The sequence below is a fragment of the Notolepis coatsorum genome (assembly GCF_963971535.1).
Source record: "Notolepis coatsorum genome assembly, chromosome: 7".
NCBI lineage: Eukaryota > Metazoa > Chordata > Actinopteri > Aulopiformes > Paralepididae > Notolepis > Notolepis coatsorum.
In genome coordinates, this window is record NC_140171.1 from 159,002,001 (window position 1) to 159,016,257 (window position 14,257).

At 43.3% G+C, this 14,257-nt stretch overlaps 1 protein-coding gene across 4 annotated transcripts in view; it reads right to left on the reverse strand.

Moving 5' to 3' along the window:
* Positions 1-14,257, reverse strand: part of helz (helicase with zinc finger) — a 186,608-nt gene that overhangs the window by 23,490 nt on the left and 148,861 nt on the right. For all 4 annotated transcript variants that reach the window (XM_084319194.1, XM_084319193.1, XM_084319192.1 and 1 more), the window contains exons 25-26: positions 11,684-11,735; positions 11,019-11,206 (exon numbers count right to left, since the gene is read on the reverse strand). In XM_084319194.1, the coding sequence (XP_084175320.1) occupies positions 11,019-11,206; positions 11,684-11,735 (240 nt within the window). The remainder of the gene's footprint in view (positions 1-11,018; positions 11,207-11,683; positions 11,736-14,257) is intronic.

The window sequence follows — 14,257 nt, forward strand, 5'->3', positions numbered from 1 at the left end:
ATTTCCGTTTTATAAGCATTTTGAAAAGCCCTCGTTTTCTTGAAAGTTTCAGGAAAATATAAAGATTCCGTGATAATCGGCATTTACTGGAATATTCTGGAATACACAAAAAACGTCATTTTTCGGCCTATTTATGAATAGTTTTCAAATAAACGCTAGATTATCGATAGTATATGTGTACTTATGCACGCTAGAGAAGCGAGCTGAAAAATCTATTCTCTCATTTCCTGATCAGCGCGCGCACACACACACACACAGGGCACACGTTGATATATAGGTGAAAAAAGCTCCGATTATCCCAAGACTGGGAAAATAGATTCCTTACCTCAGATCAGATGTTCTCCAAAAAGATTATTGTAGTGATTGTAATGGTACATAATTCACCCACGGAACTATTGTTAGGAACATTCTAGAACATTAGTTCCGCCCGAACATTCTGGAACGTTTGTGATGATGTCATAGTAGAACATTCTAGAACATCGGACATTCATATTTAAGCGGTGGCTTTCCAGTAACGTACTGTATCGTGTAGGTGTACTCAATAAATACTATTCGCTCTGCCTCGAGCCACCGTCTCCGACTCCCATTTCTCGGCACTACATTATTCCAATTCCTGATCGCCACTCCAAATATCGATTGCGTTTATTGATTCAGCGCTGGGTACTGTAAATATGTATTCCACGCCGTTTTCCGGCTCGGCAATCACTTCGATCCTTTAGATCCTTTAGGTTCTCAAACTGTGGTACGCGTACCACTAGTGGTACTTGGTGGTACTGCTAGTGGTACTTGAAAACATTTCCAAAAAAGCACAACAAAATTTTTTTTTTTTTTTTTAGGCCACTGAACTTAGAAGCAGGCCAGGCCAGTGTTTCTGGTTGCGGTGGCGCGATAGTTAGATAACCTAAGTGGGGAACAACCAGGAGATCACTGTGACAGAGAGTAATGCAGTCTAAACAGTCATAAATCTTTAATTCAACTTCAGCCCTGATCATAACCATTTATTTTTAGATTTTTTTGTAATGTCAGATAAAAAATGAAGTACTCCCACTTTTCTGAAAAGAGTTGGTGTTAAATCTGACATTACAAAAAATCCATCAAAATCTGTGTTGCTGCTAATCATTGACAATGCCTAGCCTGTAATAATCCCCCCCAGAAAAATTTACTTTGCATTTGATATATTGAAAATATTTTACTTTGTGTTTTTTTTAACAATAATTTGTGATGCCATCACACAAACTGGCATTTAAAGGGTAAACATTCAAAAATGTATTGAATATGTGTTTTCTTTTCTTTTTTACAATAATTTGTGATGCCCATCACAAACACTGGCATTTAAAGGGTAAAATTTCAAAAATTCCTGCACCAGAATGCAGGAAATTAAGTTTTTGTAACAAAATAATTGTGTGTGTGTGTGTGTGTGTGTGTGTGTGTGAGAGAGAATGACGGACAATGGCTTGCTGTGTGTGAGAGAGAGAGAGAGAGAGAGAGAGAGAGAGATAGAGATAGAGAGAGAATTAAGTACATTTGCTGAAATACAGTTGTTCTTAATTTTCTCACTTGCTATGTGAGAATGTTAGTTATTATGTTCTCAATGCCCCTTGCATTGTATGAGTTGTGTGGAAGCGTTGTACATTGTGGCTGTGTCTGACAAAAGTTAACAATAAATAATGGTATTAGGAATACATTTGCCTCCTGCGTGAACTGTGCATAGCTGAATAGACTGTATTTTAACGCCGTCATATGGTGGTACTTGGAGAGCCAGCTACGTTCTCAGGTGGTACTTGGTGTAAAAAGTTTGAGAACCACTGCTTTAGATGGCTTGCCGGAAAAGTAAAATGAGGAAACTGGACCCCCCCCCCCATCAGTCTAATCCAATGGGGTGCAGTTACACAGGGAGAGATGATAGGGGGTGGTATTTTCCCAATGGAGCTCAGAGAGGTTGCTGCACTAGCGTGAGGCTTGATTGATGAAATATGAATTAAATCTGTCAATCTGTTTGGTTTTATTCAGGGCTTTAAGTGTCAATGAATCACTATAACCTCTATCATGGAAACTGCCACGGAGGACTTCTGATTGAGCAATAAATCTGTCGTCCGTGTCACAAATTCTCCTATAACGTAGGATTTGTTTTTCTTTTCTTAGAGAATTGTGTTTGCAATTATTGTAATTTGCTCATTTATTTAGCCCCATTAGCTATGGTGAAGACGGTTTATTTAGTTTCTGGTTTTTATTATTATTTTTATTTGTACTTAATTTGAGTTTACTTCACATTATAACATACTAGATTATAATGTCCTTCCTACAGTCAAAGTTGACTAGGAATTCCAGGCAATGATGTCACTTCCTGCCAACTGTGTATATAGCCCCCATCTTTACAAGCTATCGTTGCTAGCCACTAACTCAGTGTTTCTCAAAGTGGGGGGCGCGCCCCCCAGGGGGGGGTGCAGAGGCATGACAGGGGGGGCCTTGAGATTTATTAAAAAAAACAAAAACAAAAAATTTATTTTTTTTTATTACAGAAAATGATCACTAAAGTGCTATCTGTTGCAGCTGCACAGTTCTCCATGAAAATACCATTTCTCAAAATCTGAAAATCATTATTTAATAAAACACAGAAAAGGATCACCAAGTTACTCTGGATAAAAAAACCTTTACAGACAACATTGAGACAAAGCTTCCCGACACATCTCCATCCAAACTCTTTGAAATCTCATCTGATACCACCTAGAGAGCTGAGTGTGGTGCTGAGTACTGATGAAATATGACACGTATCATGTAATTTTATAAGCAGAGACATTCTCCCATCACTACACTATATAAAGCTTGTTTACGTCTCTCTCTCAGACAGAGGGCCACTCACAGATCAGTGACCTGCAGCTGACCCCTGGTGCATGGTTCCGTCCCTCTCACACAAGCATACACACACACCAGATACACACACACTTACACATAGGACAAGCTCACACACACACATCCACACCCTTGCTCTCAACGCGCACACAGCACCCACCAGATTAGCCGGATCACATAATTCAACAAAATGCCACAAGCCAACTAATATACGACCAGGTCAAACACTGGTCACATATTCCAGTCTCCATTAATCACAGATCGTTATCATAGAGACACACACGCACAAACTTGCACGTAAATGTGCGTACCACGCACTCATGCACGGCTGACATACAGGTTGACCAATACACAAGACACACGACGCGCACTGAGGAGAGAGACCACATACACACTGGACTATGGGATCGCTAATAAAGATCACCCTCACAGGGAAGGGGGACTTCTTCTGCTTGGACTTCTACTGGACACTGACTGGACGGACGAGACATGCTGGACTGACCCACAATGACATGACTGTTTTTTCTTTCTTTTATACTCGACCGGCCGGTTGTAACAATCTATAGATTTCAATTGTACCTTGCTATATTCACCTTGTATAAATACTTTGCTTATTCACTTTTATATTACATTGCTTGTTAAACTTTTTATAATAAATACCTTCAAAAGTGTTTCATCTCTTATATCTTTAAGTATCTTTTACAACTTTCACGTTTGAGTCTAAAACGTGACAGTACCAAGTAGAGATGTTCCGATACCATTTTTTCCTTTCCGATCCGATTCCGATACCTAAGCTTTGGGTATCGGCCGATACCGATACTTATCCGATACCAGTGCATACATAAAAAAAAAAAAAAAACGATATTATATAAATTTTTTATAAATATATATATATATATATTTTTTTTAACAAATACTGTTTTATATATACTGTTTTTTAGTCATAACTAGAAAGTAATGGTATTTATTCAACAACAGGTGATTGTATAGATTTGTATTAGTATCATTAATCAATGAGTATGGGGCTTCAGCACTGCAGATATACCCTACTCCAATGATCCACACGGACATTATACGTTGCTGCACTCGCTACCCACTGGCTCTGCAGATATACCCTACTCAGTCTGTCTACAAGGCTCCGTTCAGTAGCAGTCGGATCTGTTTTGATTTTTGCACAATAAATATTCAACATTCTCTTTTGAGACTCCGCCTCAGACTCTTATCATTTGGCACTAAAAGCTAAACATTGTCGCCGATATGGCTGTCCGCAACATGTCATTAATTGTGTACGCGACGTGCAATTGTGCAATGACAACGTTACCGTTAGCTAGCATGAGCTACCGGTATATGGGAAGACCATAGAAGACTGTAACGTTACTGGTGACATTGTGATTTAACTTGGAATACTCCTTTGCCAACTTGCTGTACTTTGCTTGCAGGTCTGCAGCCATTATTGCTGGATTATATGAATAGCCCCAACTTTAGCCAAGGTAATGTTAAAGCTAGCTTTCGGTTAGCCGTTCAATGCTAATAACACCAGCCACCAAGCGAACCCATGAGCTCGCCGTCAACACCGCTCTGTCGGGACGATGACATTTAAGAAAGTATCTGCTGTTAAAATGACAAATGGCATTGACACTTTAATCGATTAAGCACACGTTTGTTTTATAATGCTTACTCAACAGACCACAGTGTTGTTGATAAATTACGTCATATGGTATCGGAGCGCAGCATTAGAGGGTACTCGCCGATACCGATACCAGCATTTTAGCCAGTATCGGCGGCTTTTCCGATACCAGTATCGGTATCGGAACAACTCTAGTACCAAGTATCTCATCTCATGGCCCACCAAGTATCTCATGATGCAGCAGTTAAGGTGTTGATACCATTCAGCACCACATACAGTATCTGTGTGAAGCTGGCTTTTCATACATGACAGCTCTGAAAACAAAATTTAGGGCCAATTTGAAAGGTCACGATATAAATTTCAATACATTTAAACATGGCCCATTTCATGACTATTTTGTTGGGGCGAGGGGGGGGGCCCAAAATATTTTGGTCCGCCAAAGGGGGGCCTGACAGAAAAAGTTTGAGATGCACTGCACTAACTGAAGAAGGAACTTTTGTTCCGAAACATGTTTGTTCACGGCTGCCATTAAAACTTTTTGAACCTGAGAGTGCTGGTCCGGCTTCCTGCTTTCTTCACATTGATGATGTAAACCATGTTACTAGATCACAAGTACCATTTAATTTACTGCTAGGCTATGCATAGAATTCCATTAATTTGCTTAGATTTTTAGTACACTTAATAAAGAAGGTGCTGAATGAGCTGAGTGGCAATTTTTCACGTCTGGTCAATGTTAGCATGGTTATTCATTATTAATTTTTTTTAACATTTATTTACCCAGGCAAGCAAGTAAGAACAAATTTAGATTTGATTTATTGTCAAGAGTATGCATAATGTTGTGTTCCACGACAAGAGATATGTAATGTTAATTACCTGAAATTATTCCGGGGGAACCCTGCATATATCGGTATCGGTTGATATCGGAAATTAAGAGTTGGAAAATATCGGTATATCGGTATCGGTAAAAAAGCCAATATCGAACATCCCTAATAAATACAATACCTTACAGCAAGCAGATTAAAATGGAAATATCTAGCTCAACACACAGGTGAACAACAGCCAGAAGCAGACTTCTCCTACTAGAATATTCAGTTTGCTCTGCGGTGGGGAAAGCACTTTTGATGTTACATTGTCCACTGCCATCTCACATACCGTGTACACAGTCTGGAGGGGAGAGACGTAGATATAGATCTACACCAGAGTGTATTTAACCCTTTCACTGCCACACGACAGCCAGTTAACCCTTTCACTGTGACAATACAGAAGGTTAGCCCTTCACTATCACACAACCGACGGTGATGCTCCATCATTAGTCCCTCTGAACGGTTGTGTGATAGTAAAGGGTTAACCTTCTGTCGTGTGGCAGTGAAAGGGTTCAGAAGGAGGCAGACAATTGAGAGAATGTTTCATACCAACTGGTTATGTTTTCAACTGGCAACTGCGTGTGACTAAAGCTGTGTGGACTAGAGCTGGATAACATGAGGTTCAAAAGAGAAATGGTCCTTTGCGCTATATATATATATATTATTCCTAAAATTGCTGCACTTGCATTGATTTGACTGTAATAACAGGGTATCTGCAGGTTTAGCCCAGTCAGATTTAAGGCTTTTTAAGACTTTTTAATGCCACTCAGAATTAAATTTAATACCAATTTCACGATAACAAAATGGCAAAAATCATGGGTACTCTCAGTACACTCATTCAAGGGTACTACGACTATGCCTGCACCTCATGGTACCAAAGCACCTCAAAGGCACTAAAAACAAGATTACAAACATCACAAAACAAACTGGTCAGACTACTGCTTAACCTCACTCCTAAAACCCACTTTACCCCTGCCCACATTCAAAACCGCTCTTAAAGAGCACCTACGGGAGGCAATTCGAAACTGGCCACCGTAAATGTCCAACCCCCCCCCCCTCCTCCTAATGTACAGTCTCATCCCCATCATATATATATAATATTTTCTGTTATGATCTCTGGGTAACAGTACTGTATATTATTTGCATATCGTATGTCACAAATGTAACAGTACTACAGTATATACCTGTATGTCATGATGTCATGTATGTTTTTACTGTATTTATTTCTGTATATTTTATTTCATTTTTATTCTATTTTACTCTACTCTTATCCTAGGCAACTTTATTGATTTGTGTTATTATTCTAATTCGTGACCTGTCCTGTCTAAATGTTTAAATGTTGAGCGATTTGCAGTGTCAAATTTCCCACGGGATAATAAAAGTATTTCTATTCTATCTATTCTATGTTGTGTATGTCAATATGAATTGAAAATGGGGGACCCTGATGTAAACAAGACAAACGTCTTTCTCTGGTCTGCATCCCCTTATTATTGTGTGTATTGAGCTGTACTGTATTGTACCCATTCTGCAATCTGTTAAATAAAGTTTTCATTCATCCAGTTGTTTTGTTTTTGTGGTTTGGTTGAATGAATACTTTATTTAACAGATTTCAGAATGGGTACAATACAGTACAGCTCAATACACACAATAATAAGGGGATGCAGACCAGAGAAAGACGTTTGTCTTGTTTACATCAGGGTCCCCCATTTTCAATTCATAGTGACATTTATGACATGCACAACATACATGACATTTATGGCATAGGGATATACATGACATACAGGTATATATTACCGTTACATTTGTGACATACATTGCAAATATACAGTACTGTTACGCATAGATCCTAACAGAGTCAGGGAACATCGCTTGAAACACCTCTCCTAGTCCCTCATTTCCATTGTAGGACTGATGCTTTGCGACCGTATTTAGAACCCACAGTACCTCAGCTTCAAGGGTTGGCGTGGAGCCGAACGTTACCCGGACAGGTGCAGATGTAATTGGTGGTAGACCTACCTGTCCCTGAGCAGTTGATGTGGACGGCGTCGAAAAGAAATTTGATATTGAAGTTGTCTGCAGGCGGGTTTTTGTAGAGGTAACATGCTTAGCGCTGTGCATGCGTGACTCGACTGCTTTTATTCCCATCGTTGCCAGTTTAAAATCCTTTTTGCAGAGTTTGCAGCGGGCCTCGTACTTTCACTGGGACCAACCACACGGTGCAAACAGAGGGTTTTCGAGCCAGTTCTCATTAAATTTGCACTTTCCCATGTTAAATTAACGAGTGCAAATAAATACAAATCAATTAAACTAAACTAAACGTCAGCGTTATCGCTACGGCTTGAATAACGTGTTACCTATGCTCCGGTGTTCTGAAATAGCTCCCGACGGCGACACACATTAAGGACCATAAATTGGTTCCGCCCCACTGCGCAGCGTACCGTTTGCGTGAAAGAAAAAAAAAAGTCTGACTTTATCTCCCGTTAATAATAGTTTCCCCCCAGATTTCACAATGAAACATAAGATGACATGGCATGTTTTTAAGACCTCCGAAAGTCGGATTTAAGACATTTTAAGACAAATTAAGGCCTTAATAGTTGATAGTTGAATTTAAGACTTTTTAAGACTTTTTAAGGTCCCGCGGACACCCTGAATAAACAAGCTGCTTAAACATATGTATATTCATTGATTCACTTGTATATCAAAATTTTGATATGCGTTTAAATTGCGATACATTTCGAGTCCCACCACTAGTAGCGATACAATGCATAGGTTGTGAATATGCATTAACAACAAGACAAGAGAACCTCAGAAATGACTAATTAAAAGATGAAAATCATAAAAATTTGAGATGGCCGGTTTCTCGAAATGGTGATATGCTCTCTGTACCCTAAGACACGAGAGACTGACAGGCAGCGGCATGGACATGACACGAGAGACTGACAGGCAGCGGCATGGACATGACACGAGAGACTGACAGGCATGGACATGGACATGACACGAGAGACTGACAGGCAGCGGCATGGACATGACCAGGGCACGAAATTAACTTTTTGACTCACCGGCCAGTAGGGGTGGACGGTATGGTCTAAAATTTATATCACGGTATAATTTGAAGCATAGACGGTAACGGTATATATCACGGTATCATCGTTTTTGATAATTTTTTTTTTTTTTTATATATAATTTTTTTTTTTTTTTTATAAAATATATATATTATATAATTAGACTTGTACTTGTATTATCTGCGAGACATCGCCACCACGCAACAAGCTCCACTGTCTGTGTGTACTCTAGTAGCCTCCAGCTACGGCCAGGTTTCCCCGGAGCTGCACCTGGACCTATACTCAGTAGCCTCGAGCAGAGCTACGGCCAGGATTCTCCGGCGCTGCACCTGGACCCTATTATATTGGAATAACGTTAGCAAGCCCTCAGCTCGAATACGCATCGAATCAGTGTTATAAGACATTGATATCAGGAGCTATCCGGCTAAGCCGGATATATAACGTTAATACAACGCCTCAGTGAATTATTTAGTTCAATGGGACATTTCGTTTTGAACGGTGAACTAACTCGCGTTAACGTGAGCTAACGGCTAACAGGTAGCACACACACGTCTCTCTCTACTAGACTTTGTGGAGCGTTTGTTGATGTCAGGAGCTATCGGTAGCTGGCCGACTAGATACCGTTCGGTTAGACAATGCCTCATCATGTATTAAACTAAAAGTGAATAGTTGACTGGGTCATTTTGTAACGGTAGCTAAGCTAACGTTAGCTCAGGGAGACGCCGCCGACAGCTGAGCTCCCGTGTCCCGTCCCACTAGACTACTAGATCCGTGTTTACATGCGTGCGGTAGGGGCTGGCACGCCCACTGCGCGAAGCCTCCTAAATAACTTTTTCCAGTTCGCACATATCTATTATCTATGACTAATTCTATCTATTTTTAGGGGCAAATGCGAGTGAAATAGTCGCGCTGTGGTTACATGACGTCATTGGTATTTTAGAGCTGCACTACCGGTTTAGACGGTATAGTCAAAATCCATACCGTAGAGCAAATTCATACCGTTTATACCGTATACCGTTTATACCGTCCACCCCTACCGGCCAGTGGCGGGTAGATGAGAAAAATCTATCCGCCAAGCATATTTCTTACCAGCCAATTTTTTTTTTAATAAAATATATATTATATAATCATACTTGTAGTTGTATTATCGCCACCACGCAACAAGTCAAAATGCTCGCTATCTGCAAACAGCTCCACTGTCTGTGTGTATACTCGAGTAGCCTCCAGCTCCAGCAAGGATTCTCTGGCGCTGCAGCTGGACCCTATACTCTACATTCAGCATGCAAGGATTCTCCGGCGCTGCAGCTGGACCCTATTCAGCATGCCCTCATGCGATGGAAGCCAGGGGCTCGAATACGCATGTTATAAGACATTGATATCAGGAGCTATCTGTAGCTACTGCTAGATAACGTTAAGACAACGCCTCAGTGAACTATTTAGTTTACTGGGACATTTCGTAGTGACTAGTGAGCTAACGTGAGCTACCTAGCCAACAGAGGTATTATGCACTGGACTATTGCTGGAGCATTTGTTGATATCAGGAGCTATCAGTAGCTAGCCGGCTGGATAACGTTACACAATGCCTCATGTATTAAACTAAAAGTTAATAGTTGACTGGGCCATTTTGTAACGGTAGCTAACGTTAGCTCACGGAGGTCCCACTACTAGACTAACGTCACGGTGACTGCCCGAGGCAATAGCCTCTGTTTACACGGGTGCGGGGGGGGGGGGGGGGGCAGGAGGAGTAGGAGGAGCAGTGCGCTGCATGTCTGTGCTGAGACAGCGAGTGAGAACTCCGCTAAGAATTGGATCATGATTTTCGATCGGTTTTCACATGACTATTTGATTGCCCGCCACATGGCGGACAGACCTCTCAGTCTCACTCGCCAAACGTAAAATCTGCCCGCCAATGGCGCTTGGTAGGCTTTAATTTCGTGCCCTGGACATGACACGAGAGACTGACAGGCAGCGGCATGGACATGACACGAGAGACTGACAGGCAGCGGCATGGACATGACACGAGAGACTGACAGGCAGCGGCATGGACAAGACACGAGAGACTGACAGGCAGCGGCATGGACATGACACGAGAGACTGACAGGCAGCGGCATGGACATGACACGAGAGACTGACAGGCAGCGGCATGGACATGACACGAGAGACTGACAGGCAGCGGCATGGACATGACACGAGAGACTGACAGGCAGCGGCATGGACATGACACGAGAGACTGACAGGCAGCGGCATGGACATGACACGAGAGACTTACAGGCAGCGGCATGGACATGACACGAGAGACTGACAGGCAGCGGCATGGACATGACACGAGAGACTTACAGGCAGCGGCATGGACATGACACGAGAGACTTACAGGCAGCGGCATGGACATGACACGAGAGACTGACAGGCAGCGGCATGGACATGACACGAGAGACTTACAGGCAGCGGCATGGACATGACACGAGAGACTTACAGGCAGCGGCATGGACATGACACGAGAGACTGACAGGCAGCGGCATGGACATGACACGAGAGACTGACAGGCAGCGGCATGGACATGACACGAGAGACTGACAGGCAGCGGCATGGACATGACACGAGAGACGAGAGACTTACAGACAGCGGCATGGACATGACCATGTTGCCTCCGTAGACGGCCGGCACGTAGAGGATGCTGGCGCCCGTATGGGGGTCTATCCTCTGCACAGGGCTGGGGGACTTGCCCATCCCGGCTGCCGTCCCGCCCAGAGGCGGCGTGAACGCCCGGATGGGGTTCCCCATCAACACTGCTGGGTTGGGTTGGACTGCAGAGAGAGAGAGAGAGAGAGCAAATTACAGACCTCCCACTTGTTTCCTTGATGAATTACAGAACTAACTCCAGGTCCTCCGAGTTATCTGGAACGTTGTACAGCATTACAGTAGTAGAAGCAGTGTTCCTAGTAGGAGTATAGTGTTCCCAATCAATACCACTCAACATGGTTGTACTAGGTTGTACGAGACGGTAATAATACACATGTTGTAATGGAGTGAGTAACTGTAATGCAGGTCGTAGGGATCTAAAAGAGCCATGGGGATCATGGTAGATATTTAGATCACACAAATAGTCTTGTTTGTAAAGAGTCAAACGGTGAAATTCATGGACTTAATCTAATTCAAAAAGGAGGAAGGAAGGGGGAACATCCTGGAGACCCCACAAACCGCTGCTCACATTTCCCCTTTACACTTGTGCGACATAAGGAGAGCGTGAACGGATGGTACAGTATGGGCAGGTTAAGACTCACCAAATCCTTCAGGTGGGAAGTGTTCCGTGTGGTTTGCATGTTGCCCTTTACCCTGAAAGACAAAGAGAGAGAGAGACACATCTTTAGAGAGCAGCAGAGAGAGAGACAGGCAGGGTGTGTGTGTGCGGGTGGGTGGGAGCCATCATGATGGAACCCTCTTATCCGATGGAACACCCTGATGGAACCCTCTTATCCGATGGAACACCCTGATGGAACCCTCTTATCCGATGGAACACCCTGATGGAACCCTCTTATCCGATGGAACACCCTGATGGAACCCTCTTATCCGATGGAACACCCTGATGGAACCCTCTTATCCGATGGAGAACCCTGATGGAACCCTCTTATCCGATGGAACACCCTGATGGAACCCTCTTATCCGATGGAACACCCTGATGGAACCCTCTTATCCGATGGAACACCCTGATGGAACCCTCTTATCCGATGGAACACCCTGATGGAACCCTCTTATCCGATGGAACACCCTGATGGAACCCTCTTATCCGATGGAACACTCTGATGGAACCCTCTTATCCGATGGAACACTCTGATGGAACCCTCTTATCCGATGGAACACCCTGATGGAACCCTCTTATCCGATGGAACACCCTGATGGAACCCTCTTATCCGATGGAACACTGATGGAACCCTCTTATCCAAATGGCCGCAAACATTCTAAGCATGGAAAGGTGTTGAACCCTTCGGCAGTATTCGTGGTATGTTGACCTGCACAGCATTTCTTGAGTGCATTGTGCGCTGGGGCAGAAGGATCATGGTGTACAGTATATCTGGGGCACAAGGATCATGGTGTACAGTATATCTGGGGCAGAAGGATCATGGTGTACAGTATATCTGGGGCAGAAGGCTCATGGTGTATAGTATATCTGGGGCAGAAGGATCATGGTGTATAGTATATCTGGGGCAGAAGGATCATGGTGTACAGTATATCTGGGGCAGAAGGATCATGGTGTATAGTATATCTGGGGCAGAAGGCTCATGGTGTATAGTATATCTGGGGCAGAAGGATCATGGTGTATAGTATATCTGGGGCAGAAAGATCATGGTGTACAGTATATCTGGGGCAGAAGGATCATGGTGTATAGTATATCTGGGGCAGAAGGCTCATGGTGTATAGTATATCTGGGGCAGAAGGATTATGGTGAAGGAAACAGGTGTTTTTCAAAGTATGTGATGTATAGATTGGGGGGAGATGAGAGCATCTAAAGGGGGCCGGGTCAGGGAGGTCAAAATGTGCAGGCTGACGGTGGTGGAAGCAGGAGAGGTGGTTCAGAGCGAGCAGGGTGTGATTGTGAGCACCACACTGAGCAGGGCCGAATGTTGACATTCCGATCTGGAACACATTGATAACAGTATGCACAGAGCGAGGGAGAAGGGTGACATCCTTAATGAAACAGTAATGAAACGTTTTGAAATGTGTGAAAGGTTATTAGCAGTTGTCATGACAGCGCGTCGCATGACAACCAGAAGGGGGGCGGGCCGTCGTTGCTATGACGAAGATCTATAAATCGAACAGTGGTTCCGGGTAAGGGCAGACTACAATCTGACTAAGACTGAGATGGAGGAAATCATCAGAGACTCGCCGGTGGGGGGGGGGGGGGGGAATGACACATCATCATTAGCTTCGGCTAACGGGAGAAGGGTTCTGGCTAGACAAGGCCTGAGCCACCATTGGACTGAATAACAGCAGAGACGATAGCAATGAAAATACAATCCGATAACATCTGGGCTGAGGCTTCTGTTTATATCAATAAACAACGCTCTTTCAAGAAAGGTATGCTGTCAAGTGTCGAATTCTTACGAAGGTGGTGAAACATTATGGTGGCGGTTTGCACTAACGGGGAGAGATAAGGATTGTACAGCCAGTATATGAGACGTCAGGATCATTAAAAGTACACAACGCAGAGGGATTGGATGGAGAGAGGATAACACAAGAAGACGTGATACTGGCCGATTGATCAGAATTTAACAATGGTGTATAGTATATCTGGGGCAGAAGGCTCATGGTGTACAGTATATCTGGGGCAGAAGGCTCAAACAAACTATGACTACTGTACATAAGTAAGTCTAAATATATGCATCAACTGCTTGTCCAAGACTATAAAATATGATAGTTGTGGGCAAAGTTGTGTTTTATTGATTGTGTGTCTGCATGGGGCTGTGTGTGTATAGGCAGGATGAGAGAGGTGTGTGTGTGTGTAGCATGATGAGAGGTGTGTGTGTGTAGCAGGATAAGAGAGGTGTGTGTGTGTAGCAGGATGCGGAGCTGGGGCTCATTAGGCCCAGCGGGTGATGGCAGCAGGTTGGCAGCTGTGATGACTTCGTTAACCTTTACCTCAGGGCAAGGAGGATACAGGCAGACAGGTGGACTGACCGGCATACAGACAGACAGACAGGTGGACTGACAGGCGTACAGACAGAGGCATTTCAACCACAACAAAACAATCATAAATATAGCCGAAAGTGTCGATCAATGGGGTTCAAGACAATATTTATCATTAGGATTGCAAAGTAAGTTCACACACACACACACACACACACACACACACACACACA